Source organism: Lichtheimia ornata, assembly GCF_029851405.1.
Source record: "Lichtheimia ornata isolate CBS 291.66 chromosome Unknown scaffold00185, whole genome shotgun sequence".
NCBI lineage: Eukaryota > Fungi > Mucoromycota > Mucoromycetes > Mucorales > Lichtheimiaceae > Lichtheimia > Lichtheimia ornata.
In genome coordinates, this window is record NW_026695504.1 from 178 (window position 1) to 15,202 (window position 15,025).

The 15,025-nt window shown below is 43.1% G+C and overlaps 6 protein-coding genes across 6 annotated transcripts; 4 read left to right on the plus strand and 2 right to left on the minus strand.

Moving 5' to 3' along the window:
- Positions 1-3,480: 3,480 nt before the first annotated feature.
- O0I10_012950 (uncharacterized protein) lies at positions 3,481-5,800 on the plus strand (the record flags this gene model as incomplete). Its single annotated transcript, XM_058492830.1, has 13 exons — positions 3,481-3,597; positions 3,660-3,740; positions 3,802-3,880; positions 3,932-3,964; positions 4,035-4,181; positions 4,241-4,311; positions 4,381-4,550; positions 4,607-4,809; positions 4,875-5,231; positions 5,300-5,436; positions 5,502-5,521; positions 5,574-5,664; positions 5,720-5,800. The coding sequence occupies 13 exons, from the start codon at positions 3,481-3,483 to the stop codon at positions 5,798-5,800; spliced, it is 1,587 nt and encodes a 528-aa protein (XP_058336399.1).
- A 1,267-nt stretch (positions 5,801-7,067) lies between these two features.
- O0I10_012951 (uncharacterized protein) lies at positions 7,068-8,560 on the plus strand (the record flags this gene model as incomplete). Its single annotated transcript, XM_058492831.1, has 3 exons — positions 7,068-7,882; positions 7,945-8,345; positions 8,406-8,560. The coding sequence occupies 3 exons, from the start codon at positions 7,068-7,070 to the stop codon at positions 8,558-8,560; spliced, it is 1,371 nt and encodes a 456-aa protein (XP_058336400.1).
- Positions 8,561-8,645: 85 nt separating this feature from the next.
- O0I10_012952 (uncharacterized protein) lies at positions 8,646-9,735 on the minus strand (the record flags this gene model as incomplete). Its single annotated transcript, XM_058492832.1, has 5 exons — positions 8,646-8,812; positions 8,874-9,165; positions 9,229-9,348; positions 9,404-9,465; positions 9,522-9,735. The coding sequence occupies 5 exons, from the start codon at positions 9,733-9,735 to the stop codon at positions 8,646-8,648; spliced, it is 855 nt and encodes a 284-aa protein (XP_058336401.1).
- Positions 9,736-9,828: 93 nt separating this feature from the next.
- O0I10_012953 (uncharacterized protein) lies at positions 9,829-11,331 on the plus strand (the record flags this gene model as incomplete). Its single annotated transcript, XM_058492833.1, has 8 exons — positions 9,829-10,002; positions 10,072-10,101; positions 10,157-10,225; positions 10,287-10,436; positions 10,503-10,712; positions 10,775-10,915; positions 10,976-11,115; positions 11,175-11,331. The coding sequence occupies 8 exons, from the start codon at positions 9,829-9,831 to the stop codon at positions 11,329-11,331; spliced, it is 1,071 nt and encodes a 356-aa protein (XP_058336402.1).
- A 182-nt stretch (positions 11,332-11,513) lies between these two features.
- Positions 11,514-12,413, minus strand: O0I10_012954 (uncharacterized protein; the record flags this gene model as incomplete). The annotated part of the gene is made up of 3 exons (XM_058492834.1): positions 11,514-11,930; positions 11,991-12,252; positions 12,322-12,413. The coding sequence occupies 3 exons, from the start codon at positions 12,411-12,413 to the stop codon at positions 11,514-11,516; spliced, it is 771 nt and encodes a 256-aa protein (XP_058336403.1).
- A 1,050-nt stretch (positions 12,414-13,463) lies between these two features.
- O0I10_012955 (uncharacterized protein) lies at positions 13,464-14,156 on the plus strand (the record flags this gene model as incomplete). The annotated part of the gene is made up of 1 exon (XM_058492835.1): positions 13,464-14,156. The coding sequence occupies one exon, from the start codon at positions 13,464-13,466 to the stop codon at positions 14,154-14,156; it is 693 nt and encodes a 230-aa protein (XP_058336404.1).
- Between the last annotated feature and the right edge of the window lie 869 nt (positions 14,157-15,025).

Consider the following 15,025-nt stretch of genomic DNA (forward strand, 5'->3'; position numbering starts at 1 on the left):
TGACAGCCACTTTCTCCCAATCATCTTTGTTTCCCAATTCAATGCATACAAACGATTGTCCTGCTCCAGCTCATCATCTCTATCCTTCAACTTTCTTGATCCGACCTGAAATGGATGAGTTACGGTCAAACACAGAAGCATCATCCAAGATCACAAAAATCATTATGCAAAGTTATTTGTAAACTGCCACTTGATAGCCCATTCCTTCCATTCGCCTTTTTTACCCAACCCAATGCATGTGAACGATTGTCTTGCTCCAGCCCATCATCTCCATCGTTCAACTTTCTTGATTCGAGGGATTTGATTGTGCAACACAAATATCACTCAACATCCATTCGACTCATTTGATTTCCCAGCTCTTCCACTCTCAGCTTCTTATCTCCTTTCCATTCTCAATTGTTGACCATTCAAGTACAACTACCGCCTCTGATCGATTGTCCTGCTTCGACCCACCATGTCGATCCAACAACTGTCGCGATCCGATTGTCTTTGACTGAATGGCAAGTCCATGGCGTGTGCACAGCCTTCTTGTCACCCTGCTACAACACACGCATTCCTTGATGCTACGCACTCTCATTGCATACTCCTTTGCCACAACCCATCGTAACGACATTCATTCCAGCAGTTGCCATCAGCATAGCCTTCACTCATTCACTCTACTACAACACGCGCTCTCTTGCACACTCCTCTGCCACGACAAACGTAGCAGCAGTTGCTATCATGAAGGTCTTTATTTCATTGTCTCGAACAGCCTTCTTTGCTTGCAGCACTGCCTTGCAGTCCTTTTGTACATGAACAGCAGATAGGCGTTCTATAGAAGTCGCGTTATTTACGTACAGCAACTTGCATTGATACATACGGATACCAATGGATGATGCCATATCAGCTATCAAGCAATACAAGCAATTCTTCACGTGGTTGAGCAGCGATGGAAACAGACGTAGAAAGAGAGACCCATAGGTGGATGGAGAAGGGAGCATGCAGCGATAACACGGCTCTTTTCAACCAACGTATTGGATTTGCAATGGTTATGGATGAAGGGATGCAATCAAGTGCAGTGATGGTGAATCATGGAATGTTGCTTTGGTTACTTGTCGCGTCGTCAGCAGGAAGGATGGATCATATCACGTGAATACGGCTGAGGATGATCATGGCTTGGATGGGGTCGACAAAAGGTCTTTCTTTGACGAAAGGTGTCCTACAGCAGTGGATGATGTATTGGAATGCTCGATTTAATGCATGCGGCAGCTATTTTGCAGTCATGGATGAAGGATGTTTATGACGGCAGCAACCAAGAATGCAATGACACGATTATCCCTGTTGCCTCTATGTGATTCACCCATATCTTATTCAATTTGCAATGCTGTTCCTTTACCAGATTTACTTGATAGACACCCAACTACTATATACTATTCTTCAACTTTGTGATTGAATGAAAATTGGATTGAACATACTATTTGGGGTATCATGCTATCAGCTCGTACGGGCAATATGTGGATCACTTGGTTGGTTTCTGGTTTAAAAGAGGGAATAGACATAGAAGGTCGTCACAACATATTATGACCTCCCTAAAGCTTTCTAGAACACATGCTGATAATAGACGAAAGGCAGTCGGGATTCTCCTACGCTTGTATTGTGCAGGTGGATTTATCAGCTGTTGGTTTTCCATCACTTCGACCCAGTACTCCAAGGTGCTTGACCACTTTATCAGATCGATTAACCATGACAACAATTCCCACGCCAACTCATATATAAAGAAGGCTCTTTGGATGAACACTATCATACGCCCTTTCAACTTGTATACAATGCATATCATCATCAATGGCTTTTGGTAAGTTTCAAGGATATTGTTTATTATGTGATCCCCAAATCAGGGTACTCATGCATTTATCTATGCAGCTCATATCATTGCTTTACGCTGTGTTCTTTGATGAATCCTTTTGGGGTAGGTACAACTATCACTTATGTACTAAAAGGACGCCTAGACTGATGGGAAGGTTGAGACTCCTTTGTAGGTGACATGAGTACATGCCAGCAACCCTCCTCCTTAAAAGTGCTGAGCGTGTACAACGAAGATTGTAAGTAGAGACTATAATAAGAAGCGAGGATGCTCATTCATCAATTTTCTTCTCGTATTGATAGCAACCTGCGTGATGAAAAGGTAAAAGAACTTTGCATTTTCGAGAAGCTTGGGTGTCCTCATTCACATACTTTTTGTGTAGCGTGCAGAATCATCCAAAAGTGGGTGTAATCAAAAAAGAGGAAGCTGAATGCTATCAAGATTGGGGGCCACAGACAGAGCTATATATTGCATGACACAGCACGGGTTCGTATGAAAGCTAAACATCAAAGGAGCATCCATTTTACTGACACCTCCTTAGTGGACTGTAGATGGCAAGGATGTAACAGGCGTATTGATGGAGCAACGTCAAGAAGTGATTGACAAAGCAGATAGAGGAGACAGCCTTAATCGGAACGAACGATTGTACGTGATTTACCCTGTGGCATTATTACGGCGTATACTCACGATGAATTACATTCTAGGATCCTCAATTTCGTTTTGAGGAGCCATCAACATACGTAGTTGACCGCGCTTTCCACACAAAATTGATCGAGCAATTACCACTGTTGGATAAAAGAAATCTCCCAATACGTACATTTCAATGGCTTTCCGGTCTACAAATGGTAAGTAAAGCTAGGTCCCCAATTTCCTATTATGAATACTAACATCAAATCAAGCAACTGAACGGGAGTGGGGGGCTACAGTGCTTGCTATCAAGAAAACCGGCGCATCTATATTAAAGGAAACGATTGAACACAAAGACGAGGCTGCCACTAATCTAGCTGATGTCGCACTTGTATGCTTGCATGCACCCATCCATATCTTGTGACTCCATTTATTAAATATTAGGCATCGTTACTACGAAAAGGAATAAAGTAGCAATTGCTCCTACATCTTTATTGGATCTATGTATCAACCACACCACAAACGCCTATGTAGATGATATCGCTGCCGAATATAAGCCCCACCGCCTTTTCTCAAAACAGAATCCTGTATGTGTCTCTTACGATTGTCGTAGGGGAAACCAACTCCAAATGGGTATTGGTAGCATACGTGTAGTAGTACATGCATATGTAGAATGTCCGCAAGCTCTTCAAACATTGTTCGTGGCTTCCATGATATAAAAGTTGTATCCTACTACTGTAGTAATCTAATGCCATTGCGATTAATGGAGCGTTTCGATCTCTTGATTTTTAGATATCGCCACCAAAGCACAATCAAATTCAAGGTGGCAATCCAAGTTATCGTTGATGGATCGATAGTTTTATTCTTTTCGGGGAAGACATGTAATGATGAAGGGAGATGCATGAATAACATAAGGTTGTGCAAATCTGGCGGGAATCACATGTGTCTTATTGTGTGCAGCGGGATTTTCTTGCTTGAACCTCTTTACCACCTTCTTTCTTTTCTCAGCTGTAATGGCTGCTAGTCAACCATCCTCCACTTCCAGCTCCCCCATTCAGCCAAAGACTCAAATCGTCAACAAGGATGATCCTCTCGGTGCTGATGTTGAAGCCAACAGATCGCGTGTCAAGGTGAGTGGTGGTGGTGTTGCATTCGCGAAACAGCACACGTCTCATTCTCTTTTACCCCACAGTCGCCAACACGAAGTCCTTCACAACGTCGAACGGTAGCTGCTCATGACCTGGAGAAAGCAAACTTTCAACTGAGTGAACAGGTACGGCATAAACATACCCTTGGTGATAGACGTGTTATAACAAGGGAGACCATGTATATAGGTCAAGGACCTCAAATATCAGCTCACCGACAAGGCAAATGAAATCAGCAGACTGCAAGATAACATGGCTGCACGCACTTGTAAGCAATAACAATCATTCATTGAATCAACGCTGATATACATCGCTTTAGCAGAACATGATGAGAAGATGAAAAAGATGAGAGGTAAGGAAGCATTGGACAAGCTGATCCAAACAAAGGGGAGGATCCGTATCATTAAACACCTTTATTCTAGAGATCTTTGCACAGGCCACCAAGAACCTTGATGGATACAGAGCATCGATTGCAGCCAAGGATGCGGAGCTTCAGCGTCTAAAGGATGACATTAGCCAAGCACAAGTTCGAGAACAAGAGCTTCGAGCCAATACCGAAGCACAAGATCGTAAGTGATGATGACGAGCTCAACGTTTTTAAACATTTATTCTTATAAACGTTCATCAGGTGATGCTGAAAAGCTTGGATCAGAGCTGAATAGCCAAAAGGCTTTGTACGGATCGCAAATCAAGCAACTGGTAAACGAGATGCATTATGTAAATAAGGTGTAAGATGGGACATTAAGTGGTTTTTTCTATCCATGATAGGAAACCAAAGTACGACAATTGACATCACAGCTACAAGAGACACGTACCGATTACGAGCAGTACAAGAAGCGAGCATCACAATTGTTACAAAAGAATGCTGGTAGCCAGGGTGATTCTACACGCATCAATGAATTGGAAACCACTGTACGACGGCTACAAATGGAGAAATCGTAAGTATAATGGAAGTTGATTTCATTGATAAGAAATTAAGCCGATGCGTCTTTAGTGAATTGGAGACCGAAAAGGCTGAAAGCTCGAGGAAAATGGAACTTTTGGAACATGACATACAACGAGCATTAGCCAGGATACGTGATCTTGAAGCTGACAATGAAGCGCTCTCAAAAGTACGTGAGGACAATGCCCACAAGCAAGCACAGATTACTCGATTGCAGGAGCAAATGGCATCGGATAAGGAAGCCCATGAAAAAGGTACGCAAAAGTGAAAGGAAAAGGAGAGAGAGGAACAAACATGTTAATAATCTCGTATCCCATAGCAATGAAAAGCATACAGCATACCCACAATGAGACAATGCAGCAGTTGCAGGAGCTTTTGGATGCAAAGGAACAACGAAAGCCTTCAGACGACACCTCATCACCTTCTCAAGTACCGAATACGCGACAAGAGGAACATGAAGAGATGCATCGCATTACCGAACAGCTCTATGATGAGAATGCGTCACTCCGGCAGCAGATAATGGAAAAGGAGAATGAATTGCAAGATTGCAAGAGGAAGCTGCTTAGTTTGCCGACATCATCATCATCATCATCACAAGAACAGCCCCAGCCATCTTCACAAAATCAATCAAGCCATAATAAGGAACCAGATGAAACTGATGGCGTCGACGTATATGGTGAGTTATTGATATATGGGAACGAAGTTAGCAAATGGATAGGAACACTGACAACAATCTTGTTATAGCATCCATGAGCCATTTATTATCGCCTTTGGTTGGAGGATCAGAAAACAAGGTTGATTTGGAGAAGAAGGTGCAACATCTCAGTGTGATGCTTCATGAGAGCGAGGATCGTGTATCGGCATTAAGGGCTCAAGAGAAGGTAACGTAGAGAGGAGTCATATACAAATGGATGTTCAATTGCTAACGTTGTGCCATGGCATATAGGTCTTGAAGGATGAAATAAGGTAAGCTCAACATGTGATATGGCATGATGGGTTTCTCACACAACCCTTATAGGAAATTGGATTCGTTTGATCGAAGGCAAAATTTGAGTATCGAATATCTAAAGAACGTGCTCCTCAAGTTCATGCAAACAGAAAACAAAGAGGTATGCAAACCTGTATTTGTCGACATCACAATCAACGTTCTAATGCGACTTGTAGTTCATGGTTCCAGTACTCGCCAAATTACTGCTCCTTGATGCAAATGAAACAGAAACCTTACGACAATCCGTCATCCATTAATCCCGCCTTGACAGCTGCTAGTACCATAGAAATTCGTAACAGCGATCATCATAATGTACTATATCAATATATCTTGAACGAAAGCTTTACAGCATTGTTGTCGTTGATAGTTGCGCCATAGCAGTGATGTATGTAATAATGGATAACGAAAAGGCTATGATGGCATTGCATTGTGTTGCACAGGCTGTGTTGGCTTTATGATAATAGGGTTTACTCTTAGTTGCCTTTACTTTGTGCTCCGAGATTAGTTTGACACGGCTTCCGGATGACCTTTTATCCTAAGGGCTTACATGTAGAAATATGCATCCCTCAACATCTACCTGTGCTACCTCTTGTATCGTTAGGGTTAAACTCCTCTATACAATAATACATGCATACACGTCATGCTGCGTAATAATACCGATCTACTATCAATAAATGTAGCCATCAGCATGGTGTACGAGAATCTATGAGCTTTTTGAGTGACCTATTTGACAGCTGACACGGGACTACAGAAGATGTCTCATGACACAAGGAATAGTAGTACGACCTTTGGGAACGACATATGTCATCATGTGCTGATAGCATACATGCATCATTGCAATAACATTCACGCTTGTATACTATGCTTAGTAACTATGAAGATGCAATGGGTTTTCCTTTTCGAAATGAACACTCATACAGACATCTCGAACAACATGAAACTTTAGCATAGCAACAAGTGATTGTTTGGATGAACTTGTCTATCACGGATCCTGATTTATGCATGCACACTCAATCACACCAAGGCTCTCAGTAGAGACTCTTCATCAATTCATCAGCTCATCATTATTCTTTGAGCTCACAGAAATACCCACGCCCACCTTGCATTCATCTACAAGATGAATGTTGTTGTGGTTGACATGGCTTTCTCCCACACATTTCTTTGATTGCTGACATCTTCAAAAGCCCTTGGTGAGTATCATCATTGAGAGCGACCCATGTGTTTATGTTTGTGATGATCGTCGTATTAAGGTTTCATTGTTTGTTCTTGCCCTTTCATTGTCATCATTGTCGTTATGATATGGACTCTTTTATTAAGGTAAAATCTAATCACCTAGTTTGATGAAGGATACAATCATGTAGCTACCCCGCGAAAAGTTATAATAGATGGCATGGGGGGGGGGTTTTGATATGACGGTTTCCTTGTACTCGGTGACACCAGTGGTACCCCACGTTCCTTAAAAACCCGCATCCAGGAACCCATAGCTGACTAACCATCTCTTTTGCGTTTCTTGTATATTCAACAATGTCGCTTCGCTTCTTGGCTCGATCCTTATCAGCACCCCATGCAGGCCCTGTTCGCATCGGCAATTTATCCGGAACTCGTCGTGTCTTGCCTGCCATGGCAACCCACTGGCACCATCAAATTCGAAGCGTCACCACAAACACTGCGGCTCAACCAAGCAATACACAGGAAGCGACAACCATTGTTTCGACTCGCATCGATGCTGATAATTTGCATGTAAAGTGGCAACCTTTGGCGGCAAGTACGGTGAACGAGAGCGATTACAGCTATGTGTGGCTGCGCGACAATTGCCAATGTGGACAATGCGTGCATCCTAGCAACCGACAAAAACTCCATTCCACTGCTGATGTGCCGTTGGAGATACAACCCGTGTCAGTGACATTGAAGGATTCTGTTGCTGAAGTTGTGTGGAACATGCCTTTGCGACACCAACAACAAGGTGAACAGCACGTGAGCCAGTATCCGATCGAATGGTTACAACGCTACGCTTCACGTGAAAACAGCGAGTTTTATCGGTTCAACCATATCCAGCACCGTACCTGGGAAGCCCAAGACTACAAGCTCAAGTGGATCAGCTATGACGATTACATGAATACCGACCAAGGTTTACATCAAGTTGTTCAGCGTCTCTACAACTCGGGACTCGTTTTTCTCGACAATGTGCCGCTCAACGACGATAGTGTGACCAAGGTGGCAGAGCGCATTGGGCCGGTGCAGGAAACTTTTTATGGTCGTGATTTTGATGTCAAGAGCATCGCCAATTCACGCAACATTGCTTATACAAGCCTTTATTTGGGATTCCATATGGATCTGATGTAAGCAGAAATCACCATCAGGGAAATAACACGTGATCATTGATACATTCTTTTTACCATAGGTATTTGGATTGTCCACCAGGCATTCAACTTTTGCATAGTTTGAAGAATTCGGTCACGGGTGGCTCCAGCATCTTTGTGGATTCGTATCATGCTGCCAAGATCCTCAAGGAACAGCATCCTGAAGACTATGAGATTTTGACAAAGACTCCCGTGACCTTCCATTACGTGAATGATGGTCATCATATGTATTATCGTCGTCCTACTATTGTTGTTGGCGAGGATGAAAGCAGTGGTCCAGCATGGAACATGCATGTCAATTACGCTCCTCCTTTCCAAGGCCCAATGGATCATCTTTCCGCCAAGGATGCCAAACGTTTCTATCAAGCATTCCAACGCTTTGCTGATGTTGTCGAGGATCCAAAGCTACGCTACGAGTTGACTTTACAGCCTGGTCAATTAGGTAAAGAAAATAGCTATTTGGAGAAGCGAAAAGTGCTAATTTGGGTGTATCATTTCGTAGTCTTATTTGCCAATCGACGCGTCCTCCATGGAAGAACCGAGTTTGATCCAACCAGTGGTGATCGCCATCTCAAAGGAACCTATCTTACATTGGATTCCCTCAAGGATAAACTTCGTGTCTTGTGTGAAAAGTATGGGTTCGATTCATCCGTCTAGTTTTATATATTGTAAATGCATGTACTACTAGTCTATACACAATGACTTGGTATTAAAATGACAAAAGAGAGAATGGATGTCCAATTTACAATGGCTTTTGGAATTTGGCTTGCACAAAGATACGATCCACATTCATCTCGAGCCTCCGGTTGGTGGTCTCACGGTAGATATAATCGTTCTTGAGGGTCTTGAAACCAGCCGATTCGAATCGTGATGCAAGATCTTCCACTGAAAAGAAATAGCTCATGGTGCCTAATGATCGAATATACCATTAGCAACCACCACCATGATACCAAAGGTATACGTATCTTACCATCCTGTCGCACATAAAGGTTGTCATCCAATTTCTTGTCCGATGCCACGCTAAACTTGATTTGTGCCTCATCGTAAAGACCATAATCGCGGAAAAGCACACATCCACCAGGCTTCAATACTTTGTATATGTTCTTGATGGCTGCTTCCATTTTCTCGGATGGGATGGCTGAGAATACAAACAATGCTGATACCAAATCCAAGCTAGCGGCAGGAATATTATCCGTCAATGCATCCGCCGTCAAATCGCAAGTGAATGCTTTGCATCGGCCTTCTTGATATTGCTCATTGCTCTATATACATTTATATATATCAGCCTCCTTCTTTCCAATGTACATGTCACCACCACCTTTTACCTTGACCAAGTCAACAGCTCGTTTGGAGAAATCGCATGCATAGATGAAAAGATTGGGATTCTCTGCCAAAGCTGGATAGATAAAGCTGCCAGTACCACAACCAACTTCGAGGCATTTGAGCTATTCCCATTGATCAGCCTTTGAGAAAAGATCACGTGATACTATCACTTTTTACCTGCTCTTGTTGATCAGCCTTGTAAGCAAGCTCCTCAAACTCTCGGTCAGTCCAATGCCGGTCTATACGCAGCATGTTTAAGAACCTTTTCATTCATTCATCGATCCATCCAACTCACCTTTGAAAAACTTGTTGGTGTTACGCTTGTAAAAGAGGTCCCAGTTTTTGGCTGCTTCTCGCTTGTACTTGTTGACCCAAAATTCCGGCACTTCCTTCTTGTCATTGGCAATCGCTTCCTGTGCCCGCTTAATGTGCTGCTCCAATCGTTCAGGATCCATATCGACACGAGCCGCATCGTTGCGTGTGATTGGGTTGGCAGGTTGATCTGACATGGTCAAAGACAAAGCAAGCGTCGGAGTCCTCTCCTACTCGTCCTTCCTTCTTTTGATCTCAATCGTTACCTATCTCCCACCACAACCACCACCATGGATTTCCTCAACGACGCCATCAACGCTGAAATCTCAAAGAAACGCAAGACATTGGAGACAGCCAAGAACGGCAATGCCAAAAAGAAGTACGTCAGCCGAGCTGAATTAGAGCGAATGCGTGAAGAGGAGTATCTTCGACAAGAAGCTGAACAACAAGCCAAAGAGTTGGAGGTATGCCCACTATCCCTTTTATTGTTTATAGCAACCACTTTTATTCAACTCGACCTGTCATATATATAGAAAAAGAGGAAACGACAGGAAGAAGAAGAGGTAAGGAAAAGCCTCAAGTTGACTATCAACAATAGGACTAATATGAAGAGTGTAGGCCAAGAGACGTGAGCAGGAAAAGGCCCAAGCAAAGAACACTGGCGAACAAAACAAGACGGATGGAGAGGTAGCATCATATCAAATCCATAATCCTTGTGGAATTCACTCATATTAACATCTCCTTATAGGTCGAAGTGGAGACATTCAATATCACCCGTGAGGAAGTTATTCGACGATTGCGAGCCAAGGGTCAACCTATTCGTCTTTTCGGTGAAACGGATAAGCAGTGCAAGATTCGTTTACGTGCACTTGAATTGATGGAAGAGCAATCAGAAGAGGTATGGAAAGGGATTATGGTATATGGCAACAACCTATGTGTGTCTAATTTGAATCATGAACAATAGCAAGGTCAACGTAACGACTATATGCGTAAATTGGAAGAAATGGAGGAAGGCATGCGTTTGGAAGCTTTGAAACAAAAGGCGGGTGTACGAGATGAGAAGAAAATCAACAAGAAGCTCAAAAAGGCAGAGTTGATCGTGGAGCCTATTGATCTCAACTTATTGCAAAGTGATTTGGATCGACTATTTGCACAAATCTATTCCTATCTGGTGGTAAGTTGGGAAAATATGGATTACCGAAAAGATGGAATCTGATTGTTCTCCTCTTGTTGTAGCACACAATGGATGAATGGGAAGAGTTTATGGATGCACGGCCCGAGGAAGAAAAACAAAGCGGGCAAGGAAAGCGAGCAGCCGTACTGCAAAAGCAAACCGCCGATTATATGAAGCCATTGTTACGACAACTCAAGAAGCGGGTATGTCATAGGAAGGATTCACTACTAGAGGAGCGAGTGTTAACAATGTATGCATCATAGACATTGGAACCAGACATCTTGGCACGCGTAGCTGAGATCACTCACCATATGCAACATCGTCGATACCGTGATGCTCAGGATTCTTACCTTCAATTGTCTATCGGTAATGCACCATGGCCCATTGGTGTCACCATGGTTGGGTAAGTCAGCGAAATCCAAGAATACTAAACGGGATATTGATTGACGAACATTTCTATAGTATTCACGAGCGTTCTGCACGTGAAAAGATTTTCGCATCCCAAGTTGCCCACGTGTTAAACGACGAGACCTCACGTAAATGGATTCAATCCGTCAAGCGTTTAATGACTTTTGCACAATCGAAATATCCCCCTGATACTTTGAGCCAAATGTCTTAACAATAAAAAAAAGTTATCTTTTGGCATTGTAAATATATGTAAATTATGGCCAACCAGTGACCTACAATTATGTATATGGCAAGTAGGGAGGTGTAATGATCGAGTGTGTGTGTGTGAATAGTAATAGCGTGGTGTGTGTGTGTGTAAGGGATGGTGGATGAATTGATAAAGGAGATCTACTATTATTCTTCTACTACTACGTTATCGTATTTTGACTTGAAGATCCAGGAATTGCCCATCAAACCACGACCTTGTTCGGCAGCCATCCGATAGTATTTTGCTGCCTGGAATTGATCCTTTTTGGTGCCAAAACCATGGTAATAGCAGTGGCCAACTTCATTTTGTGCATCGGCATCACCAAGCTGTGCTGCAATCTTGAAGTAATAGAATGCCGTTTCCCGACTACGAGAGACTCCCCAGCCTTGTTGAAAGCTTACTCCCAACTCGTATATCGCAATCACTAGTTCACCTTTTTTCGACGCAAATAGAGCATCATAGTCGTTCTTCTTACCATCACAGCTTTTCTTTAAACCGCTCACTGCATATTCGGCTGCTTTTTGTAGGTATTGAAAGGCAAGTGCGCTGTTTGCTTTGCAGCCCTAATGCACCATTTCTATGTCAGTAGGTGCATTGCATGTGGGATACGCCGTCGTACTCACCCATCCATGTCGTAAAGAAATGCCGTACAAAAACATGCCGATAGGCGAACCTTCTTTGGCACATTGTCGAAAATGATGCGTGGCCTTTTCTAATTCACCGATTTCATGAAACTCGATTCCTTTTTGTACGTGCTTGTCAATATCGGCTGGTTTGATTCTACTGCTGGTGCTGATATTGCTGCTTGTACTCGTCGTGACACAAGGCTCAATGCCGATCTTGTTGGGTTTATCAAGTAGCGGTTCTTTGACATATCCTGTGCTGCTATTATTCATTAATATGGGATCATTGAGTGATGTCATCTAACGAAGACTATGCTCCCAACACACATACCAACTATGAGGAAGCTTCACTTTGCTGCTATTGGTTCTGTGATTAGGCAATCTTTCATCCTTGACAAACAATGACTGGAAACGTTTAAGCATCAGCTTAATAAAGGAAGACAAAGAAAGAAAAGCAAAAGAAAGCAAGAAAAAGGGGGTAATGCATGGATGTCCATAGTCATCTTCTTGTTCACTTGCTGCTGCTGTTGATGATTGCTGCATCCTTCTAGGAGAGAAAAAGAGGGGTTGCAAACAATTAGGGATATTGACCACACTGATATCATCACATCCCACACGCATTCAGACCCAAGCTTATGTACAGGCTCAATGTCAATAAACGTAGCATTATGACAGATCAAGTCAATGAGGCCTAGGGTTACACATATACACATCCATTGAGACACCTCATGCTTCTGTATCCTTCCAATTTTATTGGAGACATCATCAACATCCTTCAGGGGGGCAATTTCTATTGATATACAAGTGACAAGGTGGATTGTAACACGATGGGTGACCACGATGGTGAGCAATGGAGAGTGGATTGTCATGGTGATTAGCAAGGTAAGGTTGCCATGGCGATGAAGTGGAGTGGAAAAAAGTACAAGAATGAGTTGGTGACACCCTATTTTTGAGAGGTGGGGTGGTGCGGATCATTACTGCACGCGGCGTGAGCTTCCAGATGTTCCATTTTGCTTGGCTCGAAATTCCTTCCTTTCTCTTCATGGTGGATCATTCATTTGTTTGCTAAACATGGAACCAGTGGGTTCATTGAGAGCGTCCGTCTCTTCTTTTACATCGATACACCAACAATATATTTATACCTCTTGTTTTGCTTTCTCTTTCTCTTTCTCTCTCTCACCTTGCACTACCACATGGCTCTTTGAGATGCAATGTCTTTTCTTTTTATTGTTCTTTCATTCTTCTCCATCTTTGTATTCCAACCCCAAATAGCATTAACAGCTCCAACACAACATCAATGCGCATGGCCGTGTCCTCGTGTAAATGATGTTTGCATCTTCAATCCCAATACGCATTCATCCAATTGCCAACCCCTTGTCAACAATGCACAACAGTATGTCGCTTGAAACAATATGCTTTGTTTGTTTACTACGTTTAATCTTTGTTTATAATTACTGACGAATAGTCCCTTTTATGGATAGGTGGATCATCATAAGCCCTGACATCCCTCCCGTGTTTTATGATGATAAAAAGATGACTGCATCTCCATTTGCTATGCTTGGCGAAGAATGTCAATTGCATCCACCCTCCTCCACCTCTTCATCACATAGCCAATACAGCAGCACGGCCTATTCGAGAAAGGTCTGTGCACCTGGTCTTGAATGCTTTGTACATTCCAATGGATCGTCAATATGTGAGCGATTATCGACCACAACAACAACAACCCATCAACAACAACGAAAGCATTACAAACGTGAGGATGGCAATACCTTCAAGAAACCAACACATCATACAACAGCATTCAACGTGGTCCATGTCATTGCCGCTGTGCTTGGCATTGCAGGAGCTGCACTCGTGAGCGTCACAGCCTTTATCATGTGCCGTCGTCGAAGAAGAAGGCTTGCACGTGAAAAACGACACACCGCTAGCACCACCCTCAGCAACAACGACATCCAGGAAACATCCATGCATCGCTTCAATCAGTTTGCACAAGATTATCACCATGATGCTGAGGACAACCAACTTCAATTACCACCCAAAACCCATCAGCAAACAACCGACAAGGAACCTCTGGTCAGTCCTTCTATGCAACAAATCCATCTTCATCGCCAACTTTTGGAGCGACATCAACAAGCCCCTCTGCCACCACCACCTTATTACCCATAATCACCTTTATCCCCCGTCGTTGTCTTGGTCATATGTATATCCCATCCCACTCCACTTCCATCCTCCATTTGTACATACCCTAGCATTTTCTTTATGTCATAATAGTCTTGTTCAAACAACTGATATCCATGAAACGTAGTATTTAACACATGTGTTCTCAGTTGCAGCATTGAAAACCACACCATCCCAATCGCGCAAACATCACACTGATTGATAGTAGTAATCCGCTTTTATGCCAATATTCTTGATATCCAATCATTGACCTTTTCTACCAAAGTATCCTCCATCCCGAACCAAAAGTGATCCGCCTCGGGTACAAGCGTCGCTTCCAGTTGCTTATTGTCTTTTCGCTTCTTGCTGATCCATGCTTGATACGATCCCATACCAGTGAATTGATCATGGCCACCGTAAATGACGAATGCTTGTCGTGATGCCAATAATTCATCCACCTTGGATGTGAAAAAAGATGACTTGACAGTGGCGAGAGCCCATTGTACATTGAGTGGATAGCTGATGAGTAGATAGGAACAAGATACATCGCCTTGTTGAGGTGGTGCCATGGATGCTGCTATCATGCTGCCGAATGAATATCCCTAAATAAAACCACCCACTTGTCAATCTTCCCTTTATCCGCTATCATCATCCATGACCTTACACTGATAATCAAATGAGATGGCTTGGGGTATTTGCTTCCTTCCATGAGATGATCAATGACAGCCTGATAATCGCCACGCTCAGGTATCCCTGTCCAACTTGTCCTTCCTTTGGAACGTCCACATCCCCTAACATGTGTGTGTCAGTTGTTGGATACCCTCCAGCACAGCCATAGACAATATAGCCAAATGACCATCCCTCCTCCCCCTCCCCAC